The sequence below is a fragment of the Chaetodon trifascialis genome, chromosome 14, assembly GCF_039877785.1.
Source record: "Chaetodon trifascialis isolate fChaTrf1 chromosome 14, fChaTrf1.hap1, whole genome shotgun sequence".
Lineage (NCBI taxonomy): Eukaryota > Metazoa > Chordata > Actinopteri > Chaetodontiformes > Chaetodontidae > Chaetodon > Chaetodon trifascialis.
The window spans coordinates 6,588,117-6,609,259 of NC_092069.1; the positions used below are offsets into that span (position 1 = coordinate 6,588,117).

General features: G+C 42.5%; 1 protein-coding gene across 3 annotated transcripts in view; it reads right to left on the reverse strand.

Annotated features, from left to right (window-relative positions):
- Positions 1 to 21,143, reverse strand: part of babam2 (BRISC and BRCA1 A complex member 2) — a 75,171-nt gene that overhangs the window by 46,345 nt on the left and 7,683 nt on the right. For all 3 annotated transcript variants that reach the window (XM_070979181.1, XM_070979182.1, XM_070979180.1), the window contains exons 5-6: positions 9,691 to 9,885; positions 7,073 to 7,147 (exon numbers count right to left, since the gene is read on the reverse strand). In XM_070979181.1, the coding sequence (XP_070835282.1) occupies positions 7,073 to 7,147; positions 9,691 to 9,885 (270 nt within the window). The remainder of the gene's footprint in view (positions 1 to 7,072; positions 7,148 to 9,690; positions 9,886 to 21,143) is intronic.

A 21,143-nucleotide genomic window follows, 5' to 3' on the forward strand; every position in this document is an offset into this window, starting at 1 on the left:
CCAATCAATAATACCTAAATTGTTCAATGAACCAGAAGATTAATGCCCATCCATGGATGTATTAAGAGTACTTGATACTGCATTCCAAGATGGGTTCATACTCGAGTTCGATTCATCAATTTCATGATCGACGACAAAAAAATTAAATCAGCAAAAAAGCTTAGTAAAGAGTGACCATTTAAGGTCATTTGTCAAGAGGAATTTCAAAACATTCTTTGGCTCCAGCTTGTCAAGTTTCGAGGACTTGCTGTTGTTCTCTGTTTCATATTAGTGTACACTAAATGTTTTGGAGTTTTGGACTGTTGGTTGGCAAAAACTAAATAATGTGACGGCACAAAATAATACACTGAAATAAGAGCAGTTTCTGTCATGATAATCATGACCCAGACCGACACTGCTCCTGGGGTTTTCGTTGACTGCCTGGTACCTTAATATGTGACGCCTGAATTTCTTCCTGCACAGAAATGCATTAATCAACTGAGTGCACCGGTGACACCCGTACATGTACATGTACACTGTGTACGGCACGGTGGCTCGGTGGTAACACTGTCGCCTCACAGCTAGAAGGTTCGAATCTCGCTGTGGGCGCTGGGCGTGGTGGTGCCTGGTGCTTGAGGAAAAATAAGGGGCCTTTCTGTGTGGAGTTTGCATGTTCTCCCTGTGTTCACCTGGGGTATCCTCCATAAAAATACCACCACGAAAAGGAACTGGTCCCCGGGCGCTGGCCGACTGGCACCGCTCCTGTTCTGCCGTGGAGGAAGGACTGACCATGGATGGGTCAAATAGCGGGATGGAATTTCACATATGTATGGCGTGTACAGTTTCCTCCTCAACTGCATGTTGTGTGTAATAATCAAGTGAAATTCCTTCTTGAGTTTTCAAACAAAGCATTACTGCGTACGACTGAGGGCAATGCGCACTCTGTAACATGAACTGTTTCCACTGCATAAATTCAAATTTGAGCACAACGGTATGAGAATCATAAATCTTAAAGGAATAATAAGCCGTTTTCCACAGCAGTGTGATGACAAAGGCGCAGCGTCAGTCAGGTCTGCTGGAAATTCAATTAAACTGGGTGAAAAACAGCATCACTGCTCACGGCAAACTCTGCAGATTACTGCTGAAATAATGGCTCCATCATTTGCTGTTAATGATGTTCATTACGTGGCCATGATGGACTAAAATTCTGCATCTATTTTAAAACCTCACTTTGAGACACACAGCATCAGCAAACACATAGAGGTGAAGAGTGGGCTGTTGAAATCAATTGATCTGAGTAAACAACACCCACTTAATCAGCCCCTTAAGTGATCAAAAGCTGACCTCATGCTATCAGTGATGCTTCCGGTTTGATCCCTTCATAAATCATTTAACACTAAAATGGTCAGAAAACTCTTTAACAGGCTATAGGTTATGGGAATATGCTTTCTTTTTTTAGTGGCGGTGCCATAGCTGGAGTCATGCAGAGAAAAATCACTGTGTAAAGAGGCAGCTGCTTCGAGAAGAGGCTAATCATTCAAATGACATGTTCAACACAGTATTGCTGGACATGCATTTGAGCTGTTTTTCTATGTAAACAACCTGAGTGCTGCTGGGGCTGAGCACTTAACTATTCCTTTATCAAATTCCTGACTTCAGTGAAGCTTCGGATTCTCAAGAAGCCTGATTTTTAGGACGGTGAAGCGGCTCGTCCTGTCCAGCAGCTACAGTGCAGAGCTGTGTGCAGCCTCATCACCAGTCTGATATCGAATGCTGCCAGACGAGACTTGAAGCTACCGTAAGTCACCAAGTACGCAGGTGTATTGTTGCTTTGCGTCAACTAATGTGAGCGTCCTCTGCACCCACAGTGAGGCTGGGACATGCTTGCCCTGCATTGTGGAGCAATCTGTCCTCACTCTGACCCTCTTGCTACTGAGGAGCGGCAGGAGCACGTTTTAAGAGCATCGTTAGGAGGAAATTTTCATGTTTTGTCCCCCTCTGTGAAGCGTTTACTGAAGCTGATTTGCAGCTCTTTAAATAGTCAGAGCAGGAAATATTATTAAAATGAGAAAAGTAAAGACCCAGATGGCCTATGCTTAAACGCTGATATAATCAAGACAGTAACATGCAAAGACAACTTAAAATAGAAGTGACAGGACGTGAATCTTGGATATTCATTTTCAATTTAAGTGCCGCTTCTGCATTCATTTTTTGTTTTAGATTTCTCACTTTTCCCAAAAAAAAAAAAAAAACCCTGTTTGGGAAAGCAACATTAGCTCAAGGCTAATTCAAGAGTTGATATTTGGATGAAAGAATAAAAAAAAAAAACAAGACAGGAAATGAAAAGGAAGTACAGAAATAATCGAGTCAGTGACGCTGGCACCACAAATGAAAAGACAGAACGCGAGCCCAGGGCTCTGCTTCACCCTGACCCTACCCTGTCAGTTGCTGCCTGTGGAGCTCAGAAGGTTAAAGTGTGTGTGTGTGTATATGTAAGGGGGGAGGGGGGGAGGATGCAGGACCAAAAATAATTAGAGTAAAAATAATTAGATGTAAGTGCTCTTGTTGAAGCATGCACAGCTTTCACAGACACAACAAGGATACAGGAATGCCCAGGGCTCAATGCAACCCTCCCTCAGGTCAGTTCTGCAGGAAGCAAAATTGACCTGGGGGAGTGGGATGCCGGTTGCCGGGCATTAGAGAAGCTTGGGATAAAAAAAGGCTAAAAAATGTACAAATTTAAATCCGGCCTTAAAGCGATAGTTCAGCATTTTGGAAAGTACACTTATTGCCTTCCTGAAGAGAGTTTTATGAGAGGATCGATGCCACGCTCATATGTTAAAGTTAAGGCCGCCGCCAGCGGTCGGTTAGCTTAGCTTAGTGACTGAAAAAAGAGGAAGAAGCAAGCCTGGCTCTGTCCAAAAGTAACTAACTCTGCCTACCAGCGCCTCTAAAGCTCATTCATTAACACTTTACATGTCTTACATTTAATCTGGACAAAAACTGAAGTGCAAAAATGAGCTGTTTTATGCTGAACTGTTTCCAGTCTTTATGCTAAGCTAACCGGCTGCTGGCTATAGCCTTACCTTTATTAAACAGACAAGAGATTGATGTCAATCTTTCCATCTAACTTATTAACAACAAGTGCTTTAACAGGCATTTCACATGAGGTTATAAGGTTTGACATCCACTAGACTGAAGATTTTTGTCTCTTGGGTAATTAATTCAGATAAATAGACGTTCTGATTGCTGATGATACAATTCTTCAGCTCTGAATCTACTACTTGGGTACCTCAACGGAAACAGTTTTATATTCCTATCACATACACAGAGTGACAGAACATAGCACATATCAGTTAGTTCACAGGACCTGGGTCACCTGAAACATCCTATTGGATCAATGACCGCTGACTGCCAAGCCTAGACACACGCATGCATGCACGCACACGCAGACACACACACACACACAGACGCATGCACACGCCGCAGTCGCTTTGGAGCTGGTGACATGGGTCAGTGCTTGTGGGGGAAACAAAGCTCAAGTGAAGCGAAAGCAGAGGGCTCAGTCACGAATGTGGTGTCACTCCATGCAGATCAGTGTGGACACTTAGAGGCAAGCCGCCGCTGCACATAGACAGACTCCACAGAGTGACGGACGGACGGACAGACGGACAGACAGACAGACAGACTTGTGAGATGCAAAAGGGACATATTCTAAAAAAAATGGTACAGCTGTAATTAGAAAAAGAGAATCAATACGAAGCATGAAGCGAGATGAGAAGCGCAGGGTAGAATTACTGTGCAGCAAGCTTTACAGCCAAATATCTAATGTTTCCTTTATCTCTCATAGCCTTCCAGAACGAATATGCTAATCAGACCTTAACAAATGAGACACACTGCACTGCAACCACCGATCACATCGAAAGACCTGACCAAACACGCTATGCAGTGGGAGGTCAAAGGCCAATGCTAAATGAGAGGGTATGAGTAAAAGCTACTTCAAATGGTCGACAACCCAGAGATCAAAGGATGAGACACTAAAACGGTGCCCAAGAGGACCACGCGCCCTTTAAAGGGGAAGAAAGCTGCCAACATCCATCTGTGTGCATTTCACTATCTTGCCTTCATCTCCGCTCGGTGTCCTTCCAACTCTTTCATTTAGACTATGACGGGCTGCCCCCTTTAAAACAAAGAAATAAATAAAGAAATAAAAATTGTATTCCTCCCCCTCCCCGAGGCTGGGCAGTCCATGCAGGAAGGTAAACATGTCCACTGTGGTGAGCTCAGACCACGCAGATGCTTCGCTCCAGGTAACAGTCGTCCTCCACAGCTCTGCGCCCACCAGCAACATCTCGGCATTCACGAGCAGTGCAGAGTAGCCTATGTCTGAACAGATTTCCGCTTCAGTGCCAAACCCTCCCTCCTCAAGCAAGGACATCCATGGATTTGATGAGGAGGTTGATTCAAATCAGGGTCAACAGTCTGACCTCTACCTACAGTACCTGGCTGATGGCTTATATTCCGCCTGAAAAGCATCAACTTTTTTTGATTTTTGAAGTGCTTTTCGTAAAGAAAGGGCCCGCTATTGACGAGGTTGGGAGTCATTTTGAAGGCTCGGTGGGCGTTCAGACCGAAAACAGCCCTGTGTTAAAATAACGCAGGGGGCTGCGTTGCATTGGTGGGGGTGTGTTGTTTCAGGTACTGGCAAGGTGGTGAAATGGGATCAAGGAATTTCAGTTTAAGTGACGGATGCACAACTATGAAAGCTTATCAGAGGTTTCTAGTACTATGAGACAGAATCTACCAAGAATGTGCGCCTTTCGCCCTTTCGAACACCCGTGCTGTGTCGACCCTGCTTACACTTCCTTTTAAAATGCATTTCAGTGATTGCAACGCAAGTGGACAGCCGAGACACATCACCTATCACACCTGTGTCTGTCATGCGTCTCCAAGGCGTCCAGCTGACCACTTCAGAGTGTTCAGATGTTCCTATGATGTCCTTGGCTGGGACGCATCAGGACACATTTGCGCTTACACTACAAAAGATATGTGGTCAAACATATACCCAAGAAGCAGAGCGATGCTGCTGTCTGTCTGTGTTGGTGTTCTGTTACGCAGCAGATGCCAAAAAAACACAGCGAATCTGCTGATCAATTCAAAACCGCTAGATTTACTAAGTAAATGGCAAATATGGAAATGTGTGCTGCAGTTTTTCAGCGAGTTTGCGGCCACAATCTGCAAGTGCTCAACGCCTGATTTACTACGGCAGGAGTTCATTATGCAGGCAGGTCCTGGACTGAACCTGCGACTGCCCTCCTGATACGTTCGGCGAGTGCAGGGGAGCTCAGCAAGCACAGCGGAGTGCTGGGATGTCTATGAGCTCACTAACCTGAGAGAGAGTACAACTATCACTGTCACTTAAAAAAGCTCTTACTCGTACAATGATGTTAATATGTATCCGATATATAATGATTAACATGCACGCTCTTGCACAAATGAGCAAGCTGCGACTCCTGTTTGTGGCTGGAAAACAACAGCAAAGTCCACTCTGAATCTGTCCCTATGTGTCCGATTTTCAACGACACAAACTTCTGGTTGCAATGCTGCTTTACAGTGAATATATAGGGCATATCTGTGTGCTCAGTCACTGCAAAGGGGAATTAATTGCACTCCGACTGCTCTACAATCATATAGAATTACTTGCAGCGCAGGAATGTGCAATGCACCAAAATCCAGACAGCATTCACAGTGACAGAACTAATTGCACGACAACTGTCAAACTGAAAATTCAGGTCATCGGTTTGGCGTACAGTACATTTGTGTTCTTAGAGTCCAGCCTATATGCTTCATAATCCTGTTCCTCTGTAATGCGTAGGTGGACAAGGTGTGGGCTGATGTTCATTACTTTCCTCTCCGCGAGTCGATACTCTTCCTGAGTCTTCCAGCACTCCCATGGTGATACTATGTATACCCTAGCTGCCAAATACAGCATAAGACTGTGAAAGCGTCTTGTTTGTGTGTGTGTGCGTGTGTCTCTGTGTGCGCATGTAAAGCAGAGAACATGATATGATTAGGGTGACAGGAACGTACATCCACATCCAAGATTTCGTCTCTAATAAAATCAGTAAATATCAGAGTTCTCCTTCGACAGTATTGTGTCAATGGCTGCACTGCTCCCACCACCCACTGGTTAAAGGTGCCAGTGTGTCTGCCTTGCTTTTCAAAGCCTTTGCACAGAAACCTCCAGAAAGTGACAGTATGCTTGGTTGACAAAAAAAAAAAAGTCATCGATAGAGCTCCCCTCAGGGCTGAGTCAAGAAACTTTACTGCTTCAAGACACAATAACAGAAAAAACAATTCTACTGTGACCAGCAATGCAGCAGAAACAGGACTTCAATGAGTCCTGTCCAAGCCTGCAGAGACAGACGAGTCTCAGGTCTCAGAGACATGGGTCCCCATGTCTCTGGCTGATGTGAGGCTGATGGTGGTTGCTGTTTCCCTTATGTTTACTATCATTTCCCTTCACAAACAGAGGCCAGGCTGGAAAAGGGCAGAGAGCCAGGGCCTCCAGCACGCAGGCAGTCCAAGACGGGGGGAGCGACAGAGAGCGAAAAGAGGACTAGATATAAAGGAGAGGGAGAGAGGGGTAAAGGCAATCGCTGATGAGAGAGAGAGAGAGAGAGAGAGAGAGAGAGAGAGAGAGAGAGAGAGAGAGAGAGAGAGAGAGAGAGAGAGTGTTCGGGCTAAGCTGCCTCCAGACACCACGCAGCTCAGAGCAGATCGAGAGTGACGGCTTGCTGATTAGTCAACTCACAGCCCCCAAGACTGGAGTCTGTGTGCATGCACACACATACACACACACAGTTGCATTGCAGATCAAGACACGCTTTTATCATTACACATATGGAAACATATGGACACACATACATGTAAATGACTGAAGACTTCTTCTATCTCACAGCATGACAAAATGCACGTTGAGGCGAAGGAGCGCTGTCTGCAGGTCTGCATTTTGTATGCGCGCACGTCACGCGACGAGGGAGCGTAACTTCATTATGAGCAAAAACGTGTGTGGGGTTTGGTTGGTAATTACCTTAAGGAGATAGACAGGGATGTTGCTGAAGTCCACAGGGAGTTTGAGAAGGAAACGGGCAGAAAACTCTCCTGTCTGAAGAACAAGAAACAGAGGTAAGTGTGAAACATGCAGATCATACGGGAACAACCACGCTGACTGCCAGTGCAGTGTGCAGATAGAATTATTTTCAACAACTGGTCACTGATCTTGCAGACTGATGTGTGTGATGTTCACTTTCTGGGTCTTCTAAAACCAAAGCTGTGGTTATGGACGTATAGACAAATCACTTCCACCTTCTCAGGCCTAAAGGACAGGAAGTGGAGACTGCAGAGAGCTGTAAGTACCTTGGTACAGACACTTGTACTTATTGTCAGTATAAGTACCAAGGTAAGAGCTCTGATGTAAACACTGAGGCAATATGCAAGAAAAGGCAACAAACGTGGTATCTTCTGCAGAGGCCACTGTAGAATCAGTCACCACCTTCTCACTGATCAACTTAGCAATGTCAAAAAAAATCCTCTTTTCAAGGAATTGGACATCACAGCCTCTGCTCAGAGACACAGGTTTCCAAAAATTAGGTGCAACAGGTTTGAGATTGACTTTGTCCTCTTAGTTCTAATAGACCATGACTGCCTCTTGGTTTCCCTCTCAGCTGATCACTTCTCTTCTTATTGCTGCTCTCTGTCTTGCTTTCATCACGTGGACCTTTTATTGTGTTGAGTATAGTACCAACACTTTCTTCTGCTGACTCACTGTGTTTTTATTGTGGTCATGTTTTATGTATTTATATTTGATGGTTTCACTCTCCCTTGCAGCAATAAATAAATAAATAAAATTAAAAAAGAAATCCTCTTGTGTTGTAATAACGTTGCCTTAACTAACGGACTGTCGGAGCGGCCATCACTTAACTATGATGCTGTGGGCCTGCTGTTTCAGAGCTTGCAGTTCATTAAGATGCCTTACCTGCTATGCTTAATGTCCCACTGTGATACACTGAGTAAAAAAGGTTATGCTAGTCAGGCCATTAGTTTGGTTAATTGTCGCTTTCATTAGGCTCACGGTTCATTAGTAAAACATTTTATGGAAACAGAGCTGCGTTCAAATACACGTGACCTGAAATAGTCAAAACTCTGTATTTTGATTTAAAGTTCTTTAATAATGTGCAAATGCAGGCAGTAACTCAAAATGTACAACACAGGGGAATCATAAATTTGGATTTTGTACTGAGCGTCTATTCACAGGAGTGCAGACACACAGATGCCGACATGATGACACAATGATCTGGAAATCACATGCCATGGGACGGCATATTGTGAACGGTCAAAACAAATGTTTCAAATCAAAAACACATGATTGTAAAATGTCTGACACAAGTTCTTTTGTCCAATCAAACTGGAAGTCTCATTACAAGCTGTTTCCAGTGGAGATTCCCCCTGAGGCCTGCATATAAAACTGTGTGCAATTATGTGTAAGAATTTGATTCAATAAATAGAACTTTTTCAATTGAATTTTTTGGGGGTTTTTTTGGGTCCAACATATTGAACTCTTTCTGGTCATGAAGTCTGATGAAAAAGATTAGTTAGATGTGACATGCTTTTTTTTTTTTTGTTCGCTGCTTTCCTGATGTTCGCTCTCTCACTGGCTCGTCTCCTGATTCAAAGTTTATTTTGACCAAGCGAGAGTTAGAGGCCATTGTTGGAACAGTGAAAGATGAACCAAGAAGGTTTTGGTGAACTGTATTTGGTTTCTGTTGAGTTAGAATACAACGATAAAATGACTGTTTCTGTGAATGGAGTTTGGTGAGAACGATACAGAGGCTGTTTCTGGATAAACAAAACTCAACTTATTCTTCAATAAACAGTCTGTCTCTATAAGAGTCTTTTCCATAATATTGTCAGACACTTACTATAACAATCTCAGCCTGTCATTAGCAAAAACAAACACTTTAACTGGACGTACTTTGACAGCGTGCAAATGCCTGGAGGGATTACATTGCAGCCCCTTTTGTGGCTGCAGGCTGCTGCACTCTCGCTCAATACTGGACCAGTTTCAAAAACTGGTGTCCCCAAAAATAGGAAAATAGGGTTTGTAATCACAGAAACATTTGACTGGAATTTCTGCAGTTTTTTCGGGACATTAAAGTCCTCCACAATATTTGGACCTGCACCAACTGGAAAGTCTGCACACAACGTCACTTCCTTGATTGAAAATGTAATGCAGGTCAAGCTAATACGAGCGAATAATTCAACAACACTGTATTGGACGTTATTTTACTTGTTTTTCTTATAAAGTGTACATAATGAGACATGTTTAAGTTGAAATAAATATAGTACATACATGTAGTATGTCTCTTATTGTATTGGTTTGCCCTATTATGGGAATAATGTGCAGACATAGATATTTGAATGGTTTGAAACTATGTGTGTTTTTGTGAAGGAATAAACAAACATCATTTTTGGCCAATTTTGACAGCCCTAATATAAATCAAACCCTGTTCATTCCACCTTATATCGACATCTAACAATCAAGACTATTGGCGTTCTCAGCTCAAGACTGGCCAAGCTACAGGAATACATGTGAAGAGTTTGTAAAGTGTAGGCCATCACAAACAACAAAGTCATTAAACAGTTGCCTACCCAGCTGTTCTTGCGTCCGGCATAAATCTCCATGTTGCGGCCATAGTTGGGATCCTCCAGCAGGCTATCATACTCGAAGAGCAGCCTGGAGCTTTCTCGCAGACGCTGGCACTGGTAGTGGTGGTACTGCTGGATAAGCTCCTTCACCAGCTGGAGCAAACATTCTGGGTTCCCGGCATCCCACTGGACCAAGTGCTGAGGTAGACACCAGGGAAGACGCATAAGGACAAACATAAGACATGCCATTCTTTTTTTTTTTTTTTGTTCCATGTTAACAACATGTTAGCATGTAAAACTGTAAAACACCATTATTATAATTACAGAAAGCAAATGAACTGAGAGGATTAGCAGCCTTATTTGGCATCTACTCCATTTTCTGCTGGGGTAGATTTTGCAGGAAATCCTCTAAACTGAATTCAGGCACAATAAGAGATTTCAACATGGCATTAAAAACAGGCAGGGTGCTGTGCTTTGAGCAAAACTGAAGATTTCAAACGCCATAATGGCAACATCCTGAGAAGACACTGAGCAAAGGGGCAGATTTCTTTATGCTGTGGATTGTCTTGATCGTGGGCTCAGATGTTTCCAGTATTCTGGAAAATAGACGCCACTCAAACATCTGCGCTGAATTAACTGGCATACACGTGGTCAGATGAAAACAAAGAGCTGATCAATTTCAACAACCTTCAAGATTCTGAATGACACATTGGGAAAAGATGCAAATGAAAAATAGTAATAGCACAGTGAGCAGAAAATGTGCTATTGTAGCTGCAGGGATAGTTGGGAGGAACATAGGAGAGGTAACAAAATTGAGCCTGGAAGAAAGAAAATGTCACTGTAATAGCCTAATCCTAACAAAGGGTACTTCCCATTACCAGATCAGAAGGAAAGGGTTGTGCTGAAGGATGTCCTGTTGCACAGAGTGATTTAGATTGATATGGAAAAGTACTGAGCCAGACCTCTTTCATCTGCAGTGTTTCTTTATTGCCACACTCACTGAGAGCTGTAGATTGTTAAGTGTGCAGTTTATAGCATGATGATAAACATCACAATTCATTTACATGATTTTAACACAATGCAATAATTAGCTCATCTTGCAATGTCTAAATGGTGCACGCAGACTTTCCCTCCCACCATTCACAGAGCGAAAACTACGATCACATCCAACCACCTGTCACATATGAGAGAGCAGAACTGACCACACGTGACCCTCCACCAGGCTGAACTTTCCTATCTTAAAGGGAACCTGTCCATTGATGCGCGGCAAATAAAATGCTTATAATTAATGCAAACAAAACTCTGCGTGAAAATAAATTGCAGGAAACATGTCAGATCTAATAAAGACAAATGGGTGAGAGCTTTATAATGGAGAAGAACAGCACGCAAACAAAGGCCAAAGCAAAAAAAAAACAAAAAAAACATCAACAACAAAAAAAAAGCTGAGTGGCTTAATGAGTTCCGTGCACTGTTTGGACTTTGAAATGACTGTGCCTTTTAATTTAAACAGATTTATGCTGCCTCAAGAAAAAGGCCCAATCTCTATCTTTCCACATTGACAGGATTTGGATGGAGATGATAATCGCAGCAGAGATATAACTGGCAGTAAGTGGCTTCCAGTCGTCTGGGGGCGCGATGCAGGTCTTTCTGCAGCCCTGAGTGCTGAAAACAAAAGCGATTCCTTTCCCCAACTCATTCTGAAAGTGAAATTCTGCTGGCAGGCTCAAACTGTGAGTAGACAAAAGACAGGCAACCTCATGACATAACTGCAATGTCACGGCACATGTGTAGCTGCAGTTTATCACTGCTTTTCCCTGCCGTGCTGCAGCACTCGAGCCAGTGAAATGCAGGTCAACCTATATGATGAGCACACTGGAACAGAGAGCCATTCTGGTGCGTACTGAGTGGGATGGAGGATTAATACATGCTGGAAATACTGTAACCATTAAATACCCATTACATTAATGTGTCAAAAGCAGGACGTCTTTGACTTGGATTAGCTTGTCTCCCTGACTGTCTGTCTTTTTGTCTGTCTGCCTGCCTGCCTGTCTGTCTGGCAGTCCATGTCAGCCCGGCAGAGAAAGCTTCCATTGTTTTAGAGCAATGTGGAGGCAATGGCGAGGCCAGGCTAAACAGAGACAGTGACCTCATCGTTCCTGATCCACCAGCGGTTACCAGCAATGCCGGGATTCCCAAAACGAGGGGGCGATACAAACAAGGATGGGCATTGTCCAAAAGAGGCAGTCAGCGCTCCAGGGCAGGAGCGAGCTGAAACTGAGGAGAGACTGAGGAAGTGCTGTGTCAGGACTGTGACACAGAATATCAGTGAAACTCCACTGAGGAGCAGAAGAGGCAGGGAGGAGAGATCAGAGGTGGGAGAGGAGGAGAGGGGGAAGGGAAAGAAAAAAAAAAAGCTAGATAGCCAGGGCAAGTAGGCCAAGGCCAATGAAAGCAGGCCTGAGAGTCAGTTTTGGTTTCATTGGTAGATAACAGTGACTACAAACAAAACTGAACTTCAAAACTGAACTACTCCCAGGTGAAGCAGGGCGTTGCTGGATGACAGTGATAATCTTAGTTTAGCATGTTAGCATGGGAACTCATTAGCACTAAACACACAAGCATACAGCTGACGCTGATGGGAAAAATAGTTGTGTGGGTATCTGGTCAGAAAACCAAAACCAAAACCAAATAAACATTTTGATCTGATGATGGCGCTAGATGAAAAAAAAATCCAACAATCCAATAAGTTGTTATATTTCAGTCTGGACCAACGTGGTGGACCGACCCAACCGACAGACCAAACCAAATAAACACTGCCGTCCTCACAGCCATGCTGCTGCTGAGGCTAAATCTCAGCTATGGCCAATAAGAGGACAGTGCACTGGCTCATCTCGTATCGTACTCGATGTTCTGAGTAACAAGGTGCTGCTTGAACGCTGCAGCAAAGCATCGGTCGAACATAGAGGGAGAGACAGTGAAAAGCACTGAGCCAAAAACCAATGTACATGTGTTGCAGTGTGTGTGTATGTGTGTGCGTGCGTAGACATGTGTGTCTGTACAGACTCTTCACTGAATTGATTTTATACGCTCTGCTGAAGGCTGTGTGTGCCAAAACAAATCTATGTGTGTTTTTCATGAATAGGATAAGCCCTGCGGAAAATGTACAGATTTGATATATGAGAAAAAAAAAAAAGCAACAAAAGATGCAATAGTCGCAATCTGGGCTATTTGAGAACTGAGATTTAACATTTGATGAAATGAACTGAAAAAAAAAAATCCATCTACATGCCCTCCAGATCCTTCTGTATGGAAGAAACATCTTTCTTTGGGCATTATCTGCAGGGGGTCGATACCACAGCTCTTAACAATACTCCCCGGTTCAATCTGGACCTTATAATCCAATTATTTTGTCACAACACACTGGCTAAACCTGTGTCAAATGATTAAGCCTCAACTTGGCTTATGGTAAAACCCGTCACCTCTAATAAATAAACCACTGATACCTTCCTTTTTTGAACAGAGCACATATCTGTCAGGGAAGCCATTTGTAATCGTATTACCTTAAGATATTAGGATTTGATTCAATATCAATGTTAAATGTTGCACATTAAAAATATATTGGATTAGGATTAGAATTTAATTTAGCATTTGGGTATTCATGTTTCAGTGTGTCCAAGCCAACGTTAAAAACAGTCCAAATAGCAGAGTTGGTAGACATACAGTAAATATTATAGAACATTATGCCTTAAGTTCCTAAAATTACACCTTTTCAAATTGGAGATACATACAGGCAGTGCGCGGTTTTGAGCTTGAAGGAAAGAATGAGCAAAATAGTTTGTTCTGTCAGTAAAACAGAGAAAATTAAGAAAAGTAGCTGAGAAAATAACACGCGTGGTAAAATGAATGTGTAAGTCATGGCCAAGGAAATATTTTCAACAGCTTTCAGATGGTGCAAAATAAGGGTAAGATGAGGCAGCTAGACCTTGTGCATTTCAGTGAACCTTAATTAGAAATCTACAGTCAGTGCTGAATGAGAATAATGTCAGGATTAGACTGCACAATATTTAAAAAACCTGCTTATAGCTCAGTGCACCATGTTCAGGGAAAAGAGAAATAAAATCCATGTTCTGATGATTCGGGGTCCGACCGACTGACAGACTCACTGCCATCTCTAGAGCCACAAAACAACCTTCCATGTAGAAGTGGTTGAATAAAGAGAAAACTACTTTGCTTAAATCTGCGACTCATTCAGACTAACAGATGTTTCAACATGACACGCAGCCATGATTCTTGATACTTAATGTAGAAATTAAATCAGTGCTGCTTATCACATTACTTTTGCACAAGGGTACTCTGAAACATTGAGATGCATCGTCACATAATTGTCAGTTAACAATATAAAGTTAACCTTACAGTACACATGCCCGCATATCAGCACAAATCCCTAAAGAGAAGGACATAACAAAGATTTTTGTTTTTGCTCTTTAATACAGTGAAAGGTTGTTGAAAAACCAGTCCAAACCGGTCCATGGTGGCAGTGGCAGTAGGCTATAACTTCCTCAAAACAACACCAGACCTTCCAAACACACTGCCGAGCACAAATATTAACTGCCTCCAAATAATATTTCAGTAAATAAAATAGTGCTGTCAAAAATATTGCGTTATTAATGTGTTAACGCAAATCAATTTTAACAGCGTCATTTTTTTTATCGTAACATTAACGTTTGTGACCTAGTGAACTTGTAGTTTTTTACAAGCTGTGGCCACTGCTAGTAACATAAACAAACATGAACATGAACAATAGGTAAGTAGTAACATGAACAAAACAATAGGCACGCCCCACGCACGTGTTTGGTCTTGCCTGCTCGCTAGCTGTAAAAAAGTAGGTTACCGGTTTGTGTGGATGTCAAGCGCGAAATGTTGAAATGGATGCGAACAATATTCTGAATGGAAAGTTTAGTTTCAAAAAGTTACCAGATGGGTCGACTGACCAGACCAAAGTTATCTGTGTGTATTGTTGGTGTGAACTGAGTTATCACCGTAGCACATCCAGTCTGAAATACCATTTGATTGCCAAACACACGGCGAATGCGAATTCTCCGCCGCCTCCTTGTCAAAACCAGACAACAATGGATGGCTTTCAACAGAGGCATATGGATGCTATTATGTTCAAAGGAAACTTAAGAAAGGAAAGTTTAAGCCATGGTAAATTCAAGGGACATTTAGAATATCTAAAAATGTGCGATGAATTTGCGATTAATCGCGAGTTAACTATGATATTCATGAGATTAATCGCGATTAAATATTTTAATCGATTGACAGCACTAAAATAAAATAACAGAGGAGACTCATCTTCCTAACGCCATCATATAATGATGAGTGGTAGAAAGGAAAAAACAGATTATTTAGCATGTGAAGTGTATTTAACAGGCCAAATGCATGGCTTTAGAGCAGAGAAGTTCAGTTTATTTGACGTGATCACGCAAGCGGCAGTTAGACTACATGAGGGCGAGTCTGAAGGTAGGAACAGTAGTTTAGCATTACATTACTGCGTTATAGACACATGTCATGCAGTTACAGTCACGAGTTACTTTGAAACGTGTTACTCCATCACTGACATTGAGGATAAGGGAAGAACTCAACAGAAACAGTGTTTTCCTTTAAGAACAAAATGTACACCTAAATTGGGCATCTTCACACTGAATAGACCCAAGTTGACAGAATTATGTCTTCCTGTGCCATCCGTCTGTACCATCTTTGATCCAATATTTATCTTAGGCCAATGAGAGAAGGACTGGCATCTGAAAATGCAAGATAATTATATAGGCCAAGAGAAGATATTTGTTTTCACGTCTTAAATGTGATTTTTATAGATGCTGGCAACCTGATCCAATAAATCGCTGTAGACTTGAAAGTGTGAGGCATTAAAAAACTCCCAAGTATTAAATTAATCTCTGTTAGTCTCTAATTCAAGTGTGGGCTCACACCCTGTTTCGCCCCCGGAGAGTGCCAAGTCTAAGATCATGCTAAATTGCTCTTGTCATGTGTTTAAGACACTTGGCATTCTCAGCCCAGTGTTTTTTCACTGTGATCTATGTGGTTTGTGTCCAACACACTACAACTTGTTGACAGAAATAGCACTTTTCTTACTACTTTTAATGTGGTTCAGTTACTGCTTTCGCCTAGTATCAATCCACTGCGAGGGCTGATACTATCGTCCCACCTTAGTCTTGGCACTTAAACAGCTGGTGTTTAAGAATTGCCAATCCCCTTTCCAACAGCCATCTCTGGTCACAAACAATAGCCCGCCTACTAAAAGCATTCCCAGACCTGTCAGTGAGCCTGCTAATAATAAACTCTAATAAAAGCTGGAACGCATTATTCCCAAAAGCGGGAAGGAAGCAGGAGCAACAGTTGGTACACTATGCCCAGGTTGACATAATCTTGCTTTACGGGCCATCTGAGGTCCATTGTTAGAACAGCGACAGGGGACGAGCTGGAGAGGCAGATAGGAAGCGCTCGCCAATGCGTGGCATTCAGGATTACCAGGGGGTAACGTGAAGTTGGGAATGTTTCCTTTTCCTTGACTAGAGAGTGCTTAAACTGGCTTTCCACTCCATTTTCTTTGTGGAGTTGTTCTAATGAAGTAGACTCAGTAGTCTCATTGTATGGCACCATAACTTCTCTGAGGAGCCTTCATTTTCTAGAATGTGGGAAAATAAAAAAAAATCGTACTGCAAATATATACAACGATATTTCATCTGAGGGAGCAGTACAAATTACTGCCCTACGAGTCTGACTGACATGAAAGCATTTAAGGAAAAGGCTAGTGTGTAAGTATTTCAAAACAGACCACAAATACAGTATAGATTCATATTTAAAGCTCAGTCATTCCCTCGAACAGCTACGCACTGCAGCTTTTACCAAAAGGTATTCAAACAGGGCTAAACGGAGCATTTGCTGTGGACTATTTTCAGCTGTGTATTAATACATTGTGGTTGCAAAAAGCAATCTAGAGTGACTTTGTTCGTGAAAGAACATGTCACCCAGTGGCTCATTGATGTGTTTTTAGTGGTCTTCATATTGGTTAGAGGGATCAATTCATTGTTGTTTGTTGACAATTCGAAAAGTACAGAATGACACACATTTAAGCTTGAGGTGCTGCATCACAGATCCTCCATGACTGATAGAACTTTGAGTCATGCCCTTTTCTCTAAAGGGAAAACCTTGCACTGAATTAAAAGGGCTGGGGAGATCAAAATCAAACTTCAAAATCCGTTGACTGACCCAAATAAAAAAAAATAAAAAAAATCATACTAATTAATGGCTGCTCAGCTGAGGGAACAGAGCCCAACAGCAAAAACTCACCGTCCAACGGAATTTCCAGTGTGGCTAGACGGAGCCGGCCTTCACCACACAGCAAAGTACTGCAGGAAATTTAAGTGGCAACATGTTGATTTGTATCTAAAGAGGCTATCAAGGCTAGCTCCAGGTCCTGGCCACTTAGGCACACAGACTAAGAAAGATTCAAAACACTGGGGAACTCCCAAATATTTAGTGCCTGAATGCATCACTGGACAAGTCTAGACCAGACAAATGATACATTACGCACACAGAGGGGGACAGAGGGGCAGACAAATAGTAGTATTAGGTGAGTAAAAAGAGAGGTGCAATTAGAGATAACTGTTCTTATGTGCTGCATACTTACTCCTACCTCACGGGAGAAGATAAAGAGTGTATTTCATGTTCTTTGGCTGATGTTGACTGCATTTATGCAAGCAAGTCTGGAGCAATGAAGTATCACCAGCAACGACATACCGTTAAAGAGTCTGTAGTTCATTTTCTTCACATGTGAGACACTTTCACCTTAAATGCATTAACACACAACAGGGCAGCTGATAATGGAACAATGTAGCTCAAATGTTAGCTTAACTTCAGGGTGGTTGAACTGGAACTCTTGTGCTGTTTATCCAAATCAATGTCAGTGATCGAAGGTACACATGATTTTTATTTAGTGGGCCAAAACATACAAAACCACCTGTATGGTCCCTTCATGGTTTCTCATATAGTTTTACTTTGCAGCATTGCAAAACCTCTTACTCACTGGATATAAGTGGGTGTGCACGGTAACTTTCTACAGGAAATGATGGAAGAGAATGGATGGCAGACAATTTCTGATTACACAACAGTGGGTCACTATCACAAAGTAACCATACCACTTGGGATATATTGTGCAAAAATTTGGATAAAACGTGAAGTTTCAATTCTGTCCTGTAGTCAGTTATCAGTTAATGAATTAAGGAAGACAAAAAGAACCGTGTTATGCAACGGCACATCTTCTACGTAAGGGATTTTAAGTAGTACTAGTCTCCACCTCCCGTCTCTCCTTGTCTGTCTTTGTCATTTCCTCCTCTTGGGTCACTCTTCCCAGCAACTCATGGGGAGACCAACTCTGCTGAATTCCAGTCACTAAGTTTGGTGAACGTGCGTCTTTCCAAACTCCTCCCCTCCAGCCTTGACCAACATCTCAATCTCTCTTTAGTCAGAGCCACAGCATCACACTCTTTTTTTTTGCATGAAAGGAAGGCTAATGAGATTCGGCCAATGGCCAGGTTTACAGAGGCGACAACGTACGCGGGAATTGAACTCTGAAACTTTTCTTCACGCTACTTGTTTCGGATGTGTTCAAACGAGTGCAATGCCATGATTACCTTACGAGAGTCTGTCCAAAAAAGTGCACTTTCAAGTGTGGCCAGTTGAAACAGGCAGTAACACTTTTGCCTTTGGATGAGGTCGGATAACGCTTTATTGGAGGCTGCTTTAGTTTTAGCTGCGTGGACCCAACAAACTGGCAACTGAGTAGTGCACATACATGTCCTGTTTAGACACAACCATGCACTAGTGCTAGATGAGGCCAGCCCAGCAAGCCCTCTCAGTCAGCCACCACATTCATTTGGGTTTACATTAATTCAGTTCCCATGGTAAAACCAACATTGCATGTTCTAAACTATTTAAAAACTTTAACTACAGTCTCTACATGCTCATACCACAATTAAGTAATCTCTTATAAGCGTCTTTCTAACTACCAACTGGAATCAATTAAATCTTTAGGTTATATGGCTTTAAATGTTTCAGAGTGGCCAAGGATGATTAAAGTTAAGGGGGCAATCACTGGTCAATTTAAGATTTATTTCCATGTTAAAAGGAACAATGGCTCCTTCTCTGCCTAAAATAAACCCATGAGCCCGGCAGATGACTTTCCACAGCTCTAATAGAATTAGAGTCATGAAGCTAGTGCTAGACTTAACATTAGTGACCAGTTAAAAACAAGCCTTACAGTATGTGTATCAAAGCACTCTGAGGTAGGGCACTGCCCTGGTGGCCAATTACCCACAGTCTGGATGCCATTTAGCCTACATTCGGCCTTCACAATGAACCCTTGCACCCAAGCAACAATGCAACAGTGAACCTCAATAAATTTGAGGCAGACTTTGCTCATATTCCATGCCTCATGGAACTGCTCCGCTATAAAAGGTTTATTTGTGGGACATGTGGCCTCTCATCATCCAGCTGGAGTATTTAAGTCTCTTTCATCCCTCCTGCATTGTGGTTTGAATGTTGAAAGGACTTTTCTTAATAATCACTAAGGATTGAGGACTTCTTCATTATTGTTGCTGCAGTATTTCATGTTTTAGTGGCTAGACCTTCTGAAGGTGGCATGCAGGCAGTTCAGCAGTCTCTGAGGCAGGATTTTTGTGAGGATCTTAGGGGGCAAAAAACAGTACAGAGAAAACAGTGCATCCAGCGAGTGCTCCGAAATGATACAAGAACTGTTATGAGACATATTCTTTTAGACATTCAAGTAGTACTGTTCTTGAATTTGTTACATCAAATGCTCCCTGCGTCAGTGCAAGCCTAAACATCTGAACCTTTTTTGAGAATAACATTTCCAACATGGCCACTGTACCATGCAGGGTTGACCTTGGAGGTATTGTGCATGTTTCAGTCCATTTTTTTTGCTTTCCTTATGCAACGGCAATACATTTCTCTGTCGAAACAGAAACATGGATAACTAACCTTCGCAGGGCCTGTTGACAGCAGGGAAAAACACAAGGCTAAACAGAGAAGCTAATGATACCCTTGGCTGGCTGTAAACAAGTGCAATGTGTTGCTGAGACATCAAGAATTCAACCAGCCACTGACAGAGGACCTAAAATTAGCCTAATGTTTACCCCCAGTGGATAACAACGGCTAGAAACATATTGCTTGTGAGTGCCAAAAGTGATCCACACTCCTCAGATTTGATCTGTTGTGAGTAATTTACTCATCAGTAACACACTAATATTTTTACTTGGCATTAATCAGCAGACTCTTATGATTTTGTTTCAATAAAAAGGTCAGAAGTTTCTTTCACAAGTCACCAAAACATATTCTGCAGACACCTGGTCCATTTGTTTTAAGAGGATTCTTTCTCAGTTCACACAGCCAGTGGTCAGCCGATGGTAAAAATTTCCCAGGGGACGTGGGGGGAAATTTAAGGAATTGCTGGGAATTCAGCGTTTTAAAGAGTGAGAGGGGGCTGTACTTACTGAAAATGTACAGGAAAAGGAGTGAGTAGGAGAGGAGGATCTCAGGCAGACAGACGAAGGAGGATTATGAAAGCATGAACAGCAAAACACAGCAAGAACATAAGTGAGAAAAATAAACAAGCGCTGGGCTGCCAAGCACTGGCTCAGCAGAGGTACTTCCCCTTATGTGCACAGCTGGATTTGCGAGACGGTGAGCAATACTCCCCTCTCTACTCCCAGACTCTGACACAAGCAGGGGAATTTAGCTTCTCTGTGCTGGGCTGATTCAAAAATAGCACTGGATAACTGCATGGTGGTAGCTTAACAACAACAAGAAAGTACTCAATAGAGTGCTGATCTCTATCTAGGCCCGATAATCCCCCCCATCAACACTGTTCTGAGTCGATGAGAGCCAATAGATATTCATTTCCAGTCAACAAGGTATAAGGTAATTTGACTGGTTTAGAACTCCTGGCTTAGAAAACATTTGTCAGAACAAAGTGAATGATTGGCCACTGACAGAACACGAAAGGTCCAGTCCAGTATCCCCAAGAACTCCATCCATATGGAACAATTCTGCACCTTGATTTATGTTCAATGGCAACCCAGAAGTGGGACGCCCTACATGTGGTGAAGGGTGTGGAGGTCAGGGCTTTGCATCTGCTTGTTCCACATCCAACTTTCATGCAGGAGAAAGGAGCTCAAGTCTGTCACAGACTTAGAATTAACGTTTGCCTTTTTATTAACGCTAAAGTGGTTTAGCTGTCTAAGCCTAACCATATCGAAACCAGATTTACTTCCCATAACCAGCGTCTTTGCCTGACCATAACCATAGAATAGAAGCCATGTGCAGACACTGTAAAAGGAGTGAATTTTAAAAACGTTGGT